Source organism: Salvelinus fontinalis, chromosome 5 (genome assembly GCF_029448725.1).
Source record: "Salvelinus fontinalis isolate EN_2023a chromosome 5, ASM2944872v1, whole genome shotgun sequence".
NCBI lineage: Eukaryota > Metazoa > Chordata > Actinopteri > Salmoniformes > Salmonidae > Salvelinus > Salvelinus fontinalis.
The window spans coordinates 23,673,871-23,689,008 of NC_074669.1; the positions used below are offsets into that span (position 1 = coordinate 23,673,871).

General features: G+C 42.5%; 2 protein-coding genes across 8 annotated transcripts in view; one reads left to right on the plus strand and one right to left on the minus strand.

Annotated features, from left to right (window-relative positions):
- Positions 1-3,302, minus strand: part of LOC129855347 (SUN domain-containing ossification factor-like) — a 73,500-nt gene extending 70,198 nt beyond the window's left edge. For 6 of the 7 annotated variants that reach the window (XM_055922899.1, XM_055922897.1, XM_055922898.1 and 3 more), the window contains exon 1: positions 2,991-3,302. In XM_055922899.1, coding sequence (XP_055778874.1) covers positions 2,991-3,034 — 44 coding nt within the window. In that variant the 5' untranslated portion in view covers positions 3,035-3,302. The remainder of the gene's footprint in view (positions 1-2,990) is intronic. The other variant, XM_055922900.1, reaches the window with a different exon arrangement.
- Positions 3,303-4,585: 1,283 nt separating this feature from the next.
- LOC129855351 (transmembrane emp24 domain-containing protein 5-like) lies at positions 4,586-15,131 on the plus strand. The gene is made up of 4 exons (XM_055922907.1): positions 4,586-5,131; positions 11,149-11,246; positions 11,352-11,535; positions 12,666-15,131. The coding sequence occupies exons 1-4, from the start codon at positions 4,955-4,957 to the stop codon at positions 12,882-12,884; spliced, it is 678 nt and encodes a 225-aa protein (XP_055778882.1). The 5' UTR covers positions 4,586-4,954; the 3' UTR covers positions 12,885-15,131.
- The last annotated feature ends 7 nt before the right edge of the window (positions 15,132-15,138 follow it).

Here is a 15,138-nt window from a genome sequence, read left to right on the forward strand (position 1 = left end):
TACAGTGCCTTCAGAAATTATTTACACCCCTCGACTTTTTGAAAATGTTGTGTTACAGCCTGCATTTAAAATGGATTCAATTGAGATATTTTGTCACTGGCCTACACCATAATGTCAAAGTGGAATTTTGTTCTTCATTATCTACCAATAAGTGACCTCTTTACAAGGCATTGGAAAGCCTCCTTGGTCTTTGTGATTGAATCCGTGTTTGAAATTCACTGCTTGTATGAGGAACCTTACAGATAATTGTGTGTGTGGGATACAGAGATGAGGTAGTCCTTCAAAAATCATGTTCGACACTATTATTGAACACAGCGTGAGTCCATGCAATTTATGTAATTTTTTACTCCTGAACCAACTTATTTAGGCTTGCCATAACTAAAGGGTTGAATACCTCATTCCAAGTCATCATCTCATCTCTATTGGGCTACTGCTTATGCGGTATCTTTAGAGCAGTGTCTTCCAAACTAGGGGTTGCGACCCCAAGTGCGGTCGCCAATTTGAAAATGGGGTCGCGAGAGAAATGGTAAAAAATAGAACCGGGGTCTTCAGTAACCTCCGGTAGACGCGAGATGTGGTTGTATTAAACAGAACAGTTTATTTTCTTCCTACAAATGTGGCTCTGTTTTGGATGGTTTAAGCTACAAAATATTATAACCCCATCATTGAAAGATAGGACACTCAGAAACACACAGGTGTGATCTGTTTCCCTCTACAATGCACACAAGCTGTGCAGGACTCATTAGAACAGAGTGGACAAGACCAGGCACTATCACTAGTAATCACGTTTCCATCCAGTTTTTATGTGAGTAAAGTACTACCACATAACCAAAAAAAAAACGAGACAGCTGTGATGGAAACAGGAAGTTTCGTTAAAATGTTATATATGCCGACAGATCATGTTTGTTCAACATGGTGGGAACTTTGTGTCTGTACAATGAATTATGCCAGAAACGGCGGTGGAAACGCCATCACATCGAAGTAAACTTGGAGTCAGGCGTGATATGTTGTGGTCCTCTCACTACGACTCGGGAAAGCATGCAGTTTATTGGGCTACTGATGAAATGATTTTATGAACTTCACAGGGTGGTGAAAGCGGACGGTGATCTTGATGCTCCTTTCCAATAAACAGAGGGTCTAATTCTGGTGACATGATGATCGATGCTTTACTACTGTTTGACAAATAAAAATATTATTACCCATAATAATCTTTAATGTAGACTAGCTTACCCGCGATGTATCTGCGAGCTGTTGGTTAGAACACAAGTGCTAAGACCAGAGTATGCACATTTGCTATTTATTGCAACAATTTCGGACAAAACTGTCGTAGACTTGGAAATGCCACGGAAACCCATTGAACTTCAAAAAAGTACATTGTGTGCAATATGTCGTCATGCACTGATTTTTATCAGCAACAAGTCCGTTCGGTGGAAACACATCACTGGTGGGAAAATGCATATATTTCTTTATGCGCATTTTTGAATAATTAGCATGAAAATCTGTCACAAATTGAATGGAAACCTAGCTAGTGATGAGGTGCGTTTCTACACAGAAGACCATACAAAACTATTGCCTGAAGATCTTCTGAACTCCCAATACTTTTCTGATTTCAGCCACTTCAAACCATACTTCCTTCAGATTGAACCCGAAAAGCCGGGTATTTTTCATTTTTTAAACAACTAATTGACAGAGGTCGGTTCAATTATTTGAATTCTATGTTGTTCAGTTTTTTTCTGTGAGCTGCGTGATGTAGTAGGGAGTTGTCGTTTCCAATAGGCAAATATTCAACAGTTTAGCTCATAAAACTAGGTGATTAACAACAATGACCATAATCCATTGCGCATCTACTTGTCCTGCGCCATGCAAGAGACCAGACTGCATGATCATGAGGGCATATAGAGAGCAGCTGTTGCTTCATGAGGTATCTCTACCTGGAAATACACGACAAAAGTGATTGATTCCGCAGTATGCCTTATTTACTTTGAAAAACTACAAAATAGTGATTGTGTCAGACAGCAGCTCTATAGAGATGAGATGACTTGGAATGAAGTTTTTTTTAAAGTCATCAAATAAAACAAATGTAAAATATACAACACAAATATTTTATTTCAAGTGAATAAATTATAGTTAATAAGTAGTAATGGCAAGTCACTACCATCATGGGACATTTATTAATCGTTTTATTCTGTGTTGCTATAGGATTCAACCAAAATAATCGGAACCAAAATCGAAAACGCTATTTCAATAATCGAACCTAAACCGAACTGAAAAAAAACAAAACACTAATCGCTCAGGAATATGAAATACATTCAAACGTACTGTCAGTCTGATTTGTAAGACTATCATAGACCCAAATTAAAAAGTAAACATTGGCCGTTGATTACATCACCTTTTTTTACATGGTGGGGTTGCAAACATTTTTGTTATATCAAAAATGGGGAAGTGGGCCAAAAAAGTTTGGGAACGCCTGCTCTAGCTGAACTGCGCAATGTGTGTATTACGCTCACAAAAAGAAAACAAAATGGAATTCCAATAATTTAACCGACGTTGGTCATTTTGCTAACGTTAGTTGTTTTAAAACGGACATTTCGGTTAATAGTTTAGCACCCTGGGACATGGTCGAAATGCCTACATCCACTAAAATTCCCTTTGAGATCCATATCTTTTGTGTTTTATGGTAAAATGACGCCTACATTTAGAGCCCTTTGGAATACACATCTTACACTGAATAGTAATATGTGATATTTGCTTGGGGCAGACAAGGCACCGTCGTATACTAGGAATGACCCAGCTAGTCTGGGCTGGCTAACTTCATTTTTTTCATATGGGAGGATGGAAGAATCGATTCATCCCACACCACGAACGGACATGGTCAGAATATCAGCTTTCCAATGCTGCTTTCGAGTAACGTGTCATTTATACGGCGTAAACATGACAATATCAAGTTAACTTTTCTAGCACACAATGAAAAGAATGAAGATAGGTCTTACCACCACAGGATGAGGCACGCCAACAAAACGCGCAACCGCTTCATTATCTTCCCGCGGGGACCAACATCCTCGCTCTTTTAGGATTGTACTAACCTCTCGTGGATATACAGTAAACACGAATATGAACTATTATCAGACAGTAATGTTTGTTGCTTATAAAATATAATAAATATTTAGGGGGAGGGTGGCACTTTCCTAAAACTACACTCGATGTAGCTAGCCAGTTGATTTTTCATTCAGTCAACCCTTCGCCGACTCTTTTCTGCGCTAGTTGGCTTCTGTTGCTGTGCTACTCGCCTTCGCTAAGCGCTGCTGCGGTTCTCCCCTCCTCTCGGCCAATAGCATCAGGCAGCGACAGAGAAGTAGTGACGTGCTAAGGCACGGTCCCGCCCATTTCCTCTGCTTGAGCGGAGCTGGAACATGGAACGCGTCTCCTCCATAAGATAAGAAAATATAAACCCTGAAATATTTACATCTGATTGTGCAACTTTTGGATTACATAGTTTTGCAATAGGATGAGTAATGAATGATGGTTTGCATTACATCGCAGAGTAACTTCCAAAGACTAAGGGCAGCATATAAGGGATGGCATAGCCTACACAAGAAAATGCCTAGTAGCTAGTTGAGTTGACATTTTTCATGTCATGACATGACCCTACATAGAGGTCTATTTAATAGTTTCCTTATTTTTAGCAAGCCTGGTGTGCAGTTCACTACTACAATTTTAAAACCAAGAGCTCCTTGATCAGATTGCAGTCTTCTTCTCCATCATCATCATCAATTGAAAAATACCTACACCCATGTCTATTTGACATTGATATTGTTGTTCAACAAACAAGTGCCTGTATAGTTAAGTGTCTTTTATCATTCTATAATGTCTTCTCTACGAACAAAGTTATACAAAATAACATAACTGTTCAATATTCACACATGGGCAGACTTGTACTCTTTTCTATCCGTCCTTACCATATACTAATATATCTGTATAGCACAAGGAAATATATATATATATATTTTTTAATGTAACATTTGTTTAACTAGGCAAGTCAGTTAAGAACAAATTCTTATTTACAATGACGGCCTACTCCGGCCAAACCCAGACGACGCTGGGCCAATTGTGCGCCGCCCTATGGGACTTTCAATCACGGCCGGATGTGACACAGCCGGGATTTCCAATGTTTATTTCAAGGGAATGCGACTGTATTGCGACTGTTGTAAAGATGAATGCGCATTTGGAGCAGCGTTGGATGCACAGACTATCCATTATATTGAACAAATACTCTAATTTCTTAAAAAATGGAAAGCATTAGGGAAGAGGCAAGAACAGGTGGGACCATTCTTGCGGGAAGATACACGTGTGAACAGGCACAACTGTTTCCACTAATCAACATTGTCTATATCATACAAGTTAATGAAAACAAGCATTTGCTCTTTTATCTTAATCTAAGGCTAGGCATAAGGTTAGCAGTGCAATTAAAAACTCCTCGCGTGGTGAGCGAAAACAAAAAAAACATCCCCTGCTGGAGAACAGATTTTGTGCCCAGTTATCCCTCGCTTCTCCTCTTCCTCACTGGATGCCGTCAGTTGTTCTTAAACACGCACACACTACATTACCCAGCATGCAACTGAGAAAAGCGCCCTTCTGAGAACTGCCTGTAATGAACTTATTTATTTTTGTTAAAATTGCCCATAATACATTAGAATGTGTCCCAAATATATTTTAGCACCATTAAATACATTAAATTGTATCAGATAAAATTACATTCCAACTATTTGAGAGAAAAGTATGTCCATTCTTAAGGCAAGGTCCTCACATTGCGATTGCCATCTCGTACGGTGAGCTGTCCAACAGAACAGATTTGAGGAGAAGTTGACGAGCATTAGCTAGCTCTCGTCTCTTTACGGAGTCAAAATCTATAGTTATTTCCCGCTTGTTCCGTGTGTAGTGAAGGCAGCAGGAGACCATGGACGTGGTCCGGGGGTTATTGTGCCTGTTCTCGGTGCTGGTATCTGAGATGTTCATGGTGGCCGCGTTCTCCCAGAGCCTGGACAGCGACTTCACATTTACACTCCCTTCCGGACGGAAGGAGTGCTTCTTCCAGACCATGAAGAAGGACGCATCGCTGGAGATAGAATATCAGGTTCGAGGGGTTATTATCGGTTGAAAGTGTGAACCAAAAATGTGTACATGAGCAGATACATTTGCTAGAACTCACGAGGTCAGCTTTGTAGACAGTCTACTAATAATATCAAATTGTATTCGTCACATGCTTCGTATACAGGTGAAGACTAGAAGTGAAATGCTTAACGTAAACTCGTACATTGCCTTGGTCCGTACAATTGCCCTTATTTTAGCGCCCCAAAAACGTAATACTTCCAGATCAACTGTAATGTCAATACCATTGTAAAGCACAATTTCTCCCCTTTCCAACAAAATCAATTACATGACCTAAACACTGCCTGCTTGAATTATGCAGAAACGGGCAATGAGCCCCTTCGGGTCTTTTTAAAAATGGCGGGTGGGGAAGCGAAACTAATGCGTTATAGTGAGAAGGACTGACGTGGTGTGGGAAAATAGCTTTTTTCACTCTATCTGTCCAACTTATCACCTTATCGCCTCTAAAATGTAAATTAAACACTATAAAGAGTTTATATAATGTGTCATTACATACATATTTGAAGGTTTGTATCGAATTTGAATCAGGTTTTTAAGGCGGTGCTAGTGATCTTAGAAGTAAACAGCGGCTTTGAGAATGATGATTGCATGCAATGATGACGAAAAAAATGACTAGGTATCCCCCCTTACACCATCACTGTCCATTTCTTGTTTTTAAACGATGAGAGAAGTGCTACACCTGGTGGAGAGAGATTGTAAGACAGAAATAGTTGCTTTGTGCGTGCTGTATGTTACGACATGACGAGGGTCAGTTTTTTCAACTTTTCTCCAATACTATAGAGCCATTACCATGTCGATCATTTACATTTAAGTCATTTAGCAGACGCTCTTATCCAGAGCGACTTACAAATTGGTCAACGCTTGAATAGAAACCTAGTTCACACCCCTGATTTTGAAGTCAACACAGTCGCTACAGTCCCATTTCGTTTTCTTTGTAGCCTCGTTTGAATGTCACGGTTACGCACATTTGTACGGAATGGGGTGAGTTTACGTTACTTACGGGTCCTTCCCAACAATGGGTGGGTATAATTTGTGCAACTTTCCAACAGGAAACTGTTCCAAAAGCTTCGTAAATAACAAGGTTGCCAACAAACAATACATACAAAGTTGTATAGCGGCAGAATAGGGTACCGGGTAGGGAGTGGGCTATTTCATAAAGTTTTTCACTCACCACGTTTATTTCCGAAAAATGTTTGTCCTCACTCTGGTGAGGATAAACAAATATCCCTTGACAGCGCAATACACAAGGGGTGGAACAGTGGCAAAGGAACCCACAGGACAAACAGAATAATATTAGTATGAGGAGAGATTAAATAGCATTAATACAACAAAAATTATTCTAAACATGGACAAACATGGACAAACATTGGACAAACATTAAGAATAAGCTAATTTACGTGGTGAGTTGATGCCTATTACCCAGCTAGTTAGCTAGGTGAATTGCTACTTTGTATGCGTTGTTTGTTGGCAACCCAGTACTTTACAAAGTTTTTGGAACAGATTCCTGTTGGAACGTTCCACAAATTATACCCACCCCTTGGTTATATGCACGGGGTATGAGGTACATATGTACATATAACTAGGAATAAAACTGGCAGATAAACAGGAGTAGCAGCAGAATATGTGATGAGTCAAAAAGTTATTTAGCAGTTTCATGGCTTGGGGTAGATGCTGTTCAGGGTCCTGTTAGTTCCAGACTTGGTGCATCGGTGCCATGCGTTAGTAGAGAGAACAATCTGACTTGGGTGGCTGGAGTCTTTGACCATTTTTAGCGCTTTCCTCTGGCACCGCCTGGTATAGAGGTCCTAGTTGGCAAGGAGGTAGGCCCCAGTGATGTACTGGGCCATATGCACTACCCTCTGTAGCTCCTTGCGGTCGGATGCCATGCACTTGCCATACTAAGTGGTATAGCAATAAGTTAAGATGTTCTCAATGGTGCAGCTGTGTAACTTTGTGGCTCTGAGGGCCCATGCCAAATCTTTAAAGCTTCCAGAGCCACAGTAGCCATTATGGAATTGCACAGCTGATGCAGCCATTCCAAAATGGCTACAGTGGCTACTGCTAGTTAGCATGAGGACCAAAAGGGCAGTTTTCCGGGAAAACTAGCAGTATGTAAATCTTGTTGTATAAGTGTGACCATAGGTACAATTGAGGAAAGTGGCATATCCAATCCCTGCATTGATGTATGTTTTCTGACCCATATCCCGGCTCCACGGGTCTTAATGTAACCATGATTGCATTCCGACCTCAGTGCAGCTTAGTGTAAACAACAAGCATAACGGTAGGGTCGGTATCTTCTGACAATCATTTTACCAGACCTAGCTATAGGCCTAATGCTCTTTTCGAAGAAAAATTATATTCCATCATCGGTCCCTGTTACTCCTCTTTCGTTGCCTAAATGGTGCTATGCTGATGTGTTTTCAAATTAAGTAGTGGCCCTGAATGACATCAATTCAAATGTTATTTGTCACATGAGCTGAATACAACAGGTGTATTACTGTGAAATGCTTACTTAATGCTTACAACCCCTTAATTATTTTCAATGTTGGTTAAGAAAATATTTACTAAATAAACTAAAGTAAAAAATAAATTAAAATGTAAAAGTATCACAAAATAACAATGAGGCTATATATAGGGGGTACCGGTACTGAGTCAATGTGTGGGGGTACAGGTTAGTTGAGGTAATTTGTTCATATAGGTAGGGGTAAAGTGACTATGCATAGATAATAAATAGGAGTAGCGGGAGTGTAAAACAAGGGGGGTGGGGGTCAATGCAAATAGTCCGGGTGGCCATTTGATTAATTGTTCAGTAGACTTATGGCTTTGGGGTAGAAGTGGTTAACGAGCTTTTTAGACCTAGACATGGCGCTACCACTCAGGCCCACCACTGTTGTCATCAGCAAACTTAACGATGGTGTTGGAGTTGTGCTTGGCCACGCAGTTGTGGGTGAACAGGGAGTACAGGAGGGGACTAAGCACGTACCTCTGAGGGGCCCCAGTGTTGAAGATCAGCGTGGCGGGTGTGTTGTTACCAACCCTTACCACCTGGGGGCGGCCCGTCAGGAAGTTCAGGATCCAGTTGCAGAGGGATGTGTTTAATCCCAGGGTCCTTAGCTTAGTGATGAGCTTTGTGGGCACTATGGTGTTGAACGCTGAGCTGTAGTCAACGAATAACATTCTCACATAGGTATTCCTTTTGTCCAGGTGGGAAAGGGCAGTGTGGAGTACAATAGAGATTGCATCATCTGTGGATCTGTTGGGGCAGTATGCAAATTGGAGTGGGTCTAGGGTTTCTGGGATAATGGTGTTGATGTGATCCATGACCAGCCTTTCAAAGCACTTCATGGCTACAGGCGTGAGTGCTACGGGTCGTTAGTCATTTAGGCAGGTTACCTTAGTGTTCTTGGGCACAGGGACTATGGTGGTCTGCTTGAAACATGTTGGTATTACAGACTCGGACAGGGAGAGGTTGAAAATGTCCATGAAGACACTTGCCAGTTGGTCAGCACAAGCTCGGAGTACACGTCCTGGTAATCTGTCTGGCCCTGCGGCCTTGTGAATTTTGACCCGTTTAAAGGTCTTACTCACATCGGCTACGGAGAGCGTGATCACACAGTCGTCCGGAACAGCTGATGCTCTCATGCATGCTTCAGTGTTGCTTGGCTTGAATCGAGCATAGAAGTAATTTAGCTCGTTTGGTAGGCTTGTGTCAATGGGCAGCTCGCGGCTGTGCTTCCCTTTTGTAGTCTGTAATAGCTTGCAAACCCTGTCACATCCAACGAGCGTCGGAGCCAGTGTAGTATGATTCAATTTTAGTCCTGTATTGACACTTTGTCTGTTTGATGGTTTGTCGGAGGGCGTAGCGGGATTTCTTATAAGCTTCTGGGTTAGAGTCCCGCTCCTTGGAAGCGGCAGCTCTACTATTTAGCTCAGTGCGGATGTTGCCTGTAAGTCATGGCTTCTGGTTGGGGTATGTACCTACAGTCACTGTGGGGATGATGTCATCAATGCACTTATTGATGAAGCCAGTGACCGATGTGATGTACTCCTCAATGCCATCAAAAGAATCGTGGAACATATTCCAGTCTGTGCTAGCAAAACAGTCCTGTAGCTTAGCATCTTTGTCATCTGACCACTTTTGCATTGACCGAGTCACTGGTGCTTCCTGCTTTTGTTTTTGCTTGTAAGCAGGAATCAGGAGGATAGAATTATGGTCAGATTTGCCAAATGGAGGGCGAGGGAGAGCTTTGTATGCATCTCTGTGTGTGGAGTATAGGTGGTCCAGAGTTCTTTTCCCTCTGGTTGCACATTTAACATGCTGGTAGAAATGAGGTACAACAGATACGGTACCCTGCATTAAAGTCCCCGGTCACTAGGAACGCTGCCTCTGGATGAGCTTTTTCCTGTTTGCTTATGGTGGAATACAGCTCATTGAGTGCGGTTTTAGTCCCAGCATCGGTTTGTGGTGGTAAATAGACAGCTACGAATAATATAGATAAACTCTCTTGGTAGATAGTGTGGTCTACACCTTATCATGAGATACTCTGCCTCAGGCGAGCAAAACCTAGAGATTTCTTTACTATTAGATTTTGTGCACCAGCTGTTGTTTACAAATATACCGGAGGCGGCTGTTCTATCTTGCCGATGCAACATAATGAATGATGAAACATAAGATAGTACAGTTTTTAATGTCCCGTTGGTAGGATATACGTGATCGTAGTTAGTCTATTTTGTTGTCCAATGATTGTACGTTGGCTAACAGGACTGATGTTAAAGGTAGATTACCCACTCGCCGTTGGATCCTTACAAGGCACCCCGACCTACGTCCCTGGTATCTCCGTCTTTCTCCTGCGAATGACAGGGATGAGGGCCTTGTCGGTTGTCTGAAGTAAATCCTTTGCATCCGACTCGTTAAAGATAAAATCTTCTTCCAGGACGGGGTGAGTAATCACTGTCCTGATACCTAGAAGCTCTTTTTGGTCATAAGAGATGGTGGCATTAACATTATGTACAAAATAAGTTATAAATAACGTGAAAACACACACAATAGCACAATTGGTTAGGAGACTGTAAAACGGCAGCCATCTCCTCCGGCGCCATCGTAACACATAGATGTTCCTTTTGTCCATGTGAGAAAGGGCACTGTGGAGTGCGACGTAACGTATCTCAACATAGAACTTTGGTAAAACCTCATATTTTCTTTGAAATAGGCCTATCTTAACATTAATGACATTGAGGGATTGTCATACCATCACTGTAGCCGACTTCTAAGTTCCCTATTGTTGTGTCTACCACCATAGACAAGCTATCTCTGTGGCATGCTGGTACCCCACCTCTGCCCTTGGAGTGAAAACAAAATGTTGATAATGTCCTTAGTTTGTGGCGCTTCTAAGTTCTTCATGGCCTCTGTTTTGAAATACTAATAACTAGACATTTTGTAATTCAGTTTGGAAACCTTGACATTCTTTGCCCCTAACAGAGCAGACAGATTCATATTTGTCACTTAAAAATGTTGATTAAAGTTAAACAAACCATACATCTCTATGCACAATGACTAGTTAACAATTTCCACAGAAAATGTTACAAAAACATATTTACTTGAAGAGCAATGCAGTTGCAAAGTTTTTTAACAGAATGACTGTTTGTTCTGTCATTCTGTTACCAAATGTGTCTTTGTAAAATGTTCAGTGGAAATTGTTATAACTAGTCCTTGTGCATAGAGTGATAAGGTTTAACTCTGGACATTTTTAAAATGGAAAAATCTGAGTCTCAACATCACTCTGTTACCGTGGAATTGCCCTGAACTAATGATGAAACTGTAGAGAAACCGACACCAGGAAGGAACTGGTTTCTTTACTTATGTCTTGTATGGACTTCACACATTGTGAAGCCATCTGCTTATTCTGAAACTTTTCAGCAGCAGCTCTCTGACATATCTCTCTCCTCTCACCCATCTTACTTGTCTCATCTGTGTGTCCTCAGGTGTTGGACGGAGCAGGTCTGGACGTTGACTTCAGCCTGTCCTCTCCTACTGGACACGTTCTGTACAGCGACCACCGCAAGTCAGACGGAGTACACACGTAAGACACAAACACCACCACGCACGTGTGTAATGCACACTCACATGGAGGACACACACTCTCTCTCTCTCTCTCTTACACTCTCCCGGTGTGTGTTTCCTTTAGTGTAGAGACAGAGGACGGAGACTACATGTTTTGTTTTGACAACTCGTTCTCGGCAGTGTCGGAAAAGATCATTTTCTTCGAGCTGATCATGGACAACATGGAACAGGAAGGGGAGGAGCCAGAGGACTGGAAGGAGTACATCCATGGGACTGACATGTTGGACATGAAGCTGGAGGACATCATGGTGAGGGGCTGCGCTTATACTACACCAAGGCACCTATAGTCTATATAGGCTATATCCCCAATGGGCCTTGATCAACAGTAGGTCACTATATAGAGGATCGGGCGGCATTTCAGATACTCCCCTAGAAGACATGGTTAGGAAGCATGCATTGCTTTGATATGCAACAGGACACATGTAAGACATCTGTAGCACGTCATGTGAGGGGGTGTGATTTCACACACAACAGTTCACAGAATTCACACGTTTTTAGAATGTGATACTGGATAATCAAAAAATAATCCCTGTGTAAATTAGATTAGTAATGGTAGAGTGGTGTATTGTAGGGCCGGGACGTTAGTATCGTGGCAAGGAAACAGCACCAAGCAGATTTAACTTCTTTAGAGAAACAGCCCTATTGTTGGAAACAAACATCATTATGTTGTCATCCAGAGTCACATTGATTTATTTTCCAAGCTATAGCACACTATTTTACATACAGCAGGTTATTAAAGGACCAAAGAGTTTAGTCTGCTTCAGGTTTTCATTTTTGGAAATAATGCCATATTGGTATCGTCCTAGTGTATTTTGTGTGACAAGGCAGGCAGAAGCTGTATCGTCTGAGGTCTGGCTGAAGCAGAGATTGCTGGCATAACAACATGTCAGCGCACAGAGCACACAACCACACAGGTGGTGTCACTTTGACACAGCACACACACTGCCAATACAACGGCACAAGGTCAGAGAGACCGAGCACCACAGCTATCAATGTCGCAACAATAATCACACACGCACCTGAAAGCAGAATGGATTGATCTTTATACCAGACCCCCACCCCGTGTATCAGGACACAGGCGTCAGTTGGTCAGGGACAGGAAGTGTAAAGTACAGCTGTGGAGGAAGTCATGTTTGTCCTTTGAGGACTCGCCGACATGGCGGCTTTGTTAACATGCACCCACCCCTTCCCCCATCCTGTTACCTTGTCTCCAGGGACCTCCCCAGTAGGGAATAGTACTGTGTCAGTCAACATACATAATCTCTATGCTCCTGAAGTCTGGCCTACTCTGTATTGTTGGATTCTCATTCCAAGATGCTTCTATGACTACCAGAATAACCCAAACCACTACCAACCTCTTTGTCCCTCTGCTCTCCAGGACACCATCAACAGTGTTAAAGCCCGGCTGGGGAAGAGCCTTCAGATACAGACGCTGCTCAAAGCCTTTGAGGCCCGCGACCGCAACGTACAAGAGTCCAACTACAACCGGGTCAACATGTGGTCCATGACCAACATGCTGGTGATGGTGCTGGTGACAGGGGTGCAGGTCTACCTCATCCGCTCGCTGTTCGACGACAAGAGACACACACGAACGTAACAACCCGCCCACTGGGAGGGGTCGGGGAGGGACCGGCAGCTCTGTCTTGATCAGCCAGCCAATAGGGAGTGGGGACTGGTGGTGAAGATGCGACCGTAACTCATTGGTTTTTATGTACAACATGCACTCACATAAATCACACATCCGTAGACACAAATTACCTACCTGTCCAGTCTCTTCATCTGCTCTGTCTAGCTGCTGAGGGGACTGTATTCGTATCTGCTCTGTCTAGCTGCTGAGGGGACTGTATTCGTATCTGCTCTGTCTATCTAAAAATCAGTGGAGGGTGAGACACCAGCCAGACCTTCAGAGTCATTGGCTTTTAAAAGCGAGCGTAACGAACAAGTGTTTACCATTGATATGGTAATGTTGTGACCTCTCAACTTTGTCTTCCAGACACTGAGGTGAGACTGTCCTGTCCGTGTCACATCTTTCAATGTCTTCCAGTATATGATCTGTAAGTCATGTTGCCAAGCCTTTTACTGGAGTTGGTGGTTGATATACCTTTAGAGATTCTGATTTAGCAGTCTGTGCCATACTACCAAAACCTTTGCCTTCCAAACCGTGGCTGGAGTGGACAGCATGTGCATGCACACACACCCTTTCACTCTCTTTCAGATACTCACACAATCTCTTACCCACACACACACACATTTCTTCATAGAAACATCTGCTGCCTGCCAGTGCCAGCCCTCCTTTCTCTGGCTGGCCTTTCGGCTGCTTGGTGAGTAGAGTAGGGGAAAGGGAATAGTTTCTTCCGTAACCCTCTAAATCACTGCGCTGTACTCTTCCATTCCCTCCTCCTCCTGACATCCACCTATAACTCATGTCCTGATGGTCTAATGTCAGACTTAGTGCCGACAGGCGAGTCTGGTTTCAGTCATACAGGCTGATGAGATGTGGAGTCCGCTCTGCCCCTCTCTTTTTCTCTAGTGACCACATTCTATTTCTAACAACCACACCCTGCACCTCATTGGAGCAGCGACGGTTACGGGAGAAGGGTTGCTTGGGACTGAATGAGGTGGGGAGTGGTTGGGAGATCCACTCATTTGGCTTTATTTTGTAGGTTGTCCAATAGTGTACATGAGAGCTACAAACTTACACACTTGTGGTTGATACATTGATATGTGCCAAGATTTTGGAGCAGCCAAACAAGTTGTCTGATTGCGCTCTAAATGCTCCCTATATTACAGAAATGTTCCTATAAATACTCACTGTGCTGCTGTGTTGAGTAACACCCCACCGCTATCTTGTGGCTGGACAGTGAACTGCTCACATGACTATCTCACCTCTAGGAATGGCTTTAAAAAAATATATATATTTTAAATTGAACTTTTATCTAGGCAAGTCAGTTAAAAACAAATTCTTATTTACAATGACTGCCTACTCCGGCTAAATCCAGACGATGCTGGGCCAATTGTGCACCACCCTATGGGACTCCCAATCACATCCGGATGTGATACAGCCTGGATTCAAACCAGGTACTATAGTGAAGTCTCTTACACTGAGATGCAGTGCCTTAGACCGCTGCGCCACTCGGGAGCCCGGCTTTCAACCTATCCCTGCTTTGAAATATGAAATGTTACAGTGATGCAGTGTCCGCTCTCTTTTACAATGAAAGAATAACAACATAAAATGATGTTTGAGGGGTCTTGCAATGTGCTATTATGAGCTCCCTCATTTACAGCTACTCAAACCATTGGGCGAGTTTTGCATAGCATGGTGCCCTGGGTGGGCAGAGTTTACGCATTTTAGACCATTTCATTAGTCCTTAAGTAAAATCTCCACCTACACCGGGCCATGCCAAATTAACTCGCCCATTGTAATGGGTTGTATTGCCACTGCCTCTCTCTGCCCACCATTTTGTGTCATTAGTATTTCAGCTGATGCTCAAACAAGCATCACATTGGGTGATTTTAATAAGTAAAATTAAGAATGTTTTTAATCCACAGAATTTCACTGTTCTCTTCCAACCTTTTGTTCCTTGCTGAACAAGACAATATTATATTTTGAAGAACAGACTCAACTCTTACCCTACAGATAAGTTGTTTAGGTGAAGGTGTTTTACTTTACTAATCTGATGGAACAAGGAGAGGAGAAAATATTCTGGGATATTCATCAGAATAATGTTCTGTAGATGTAAATGTATGTAAATGAAACAATCCTACTTTTCTGAACATGTCACGTTGTTTCCTTTGACTTCAAATGGGTGGCAGGTTGGTGAGAAATAAACTTTAGACAGATCCAGCACTTG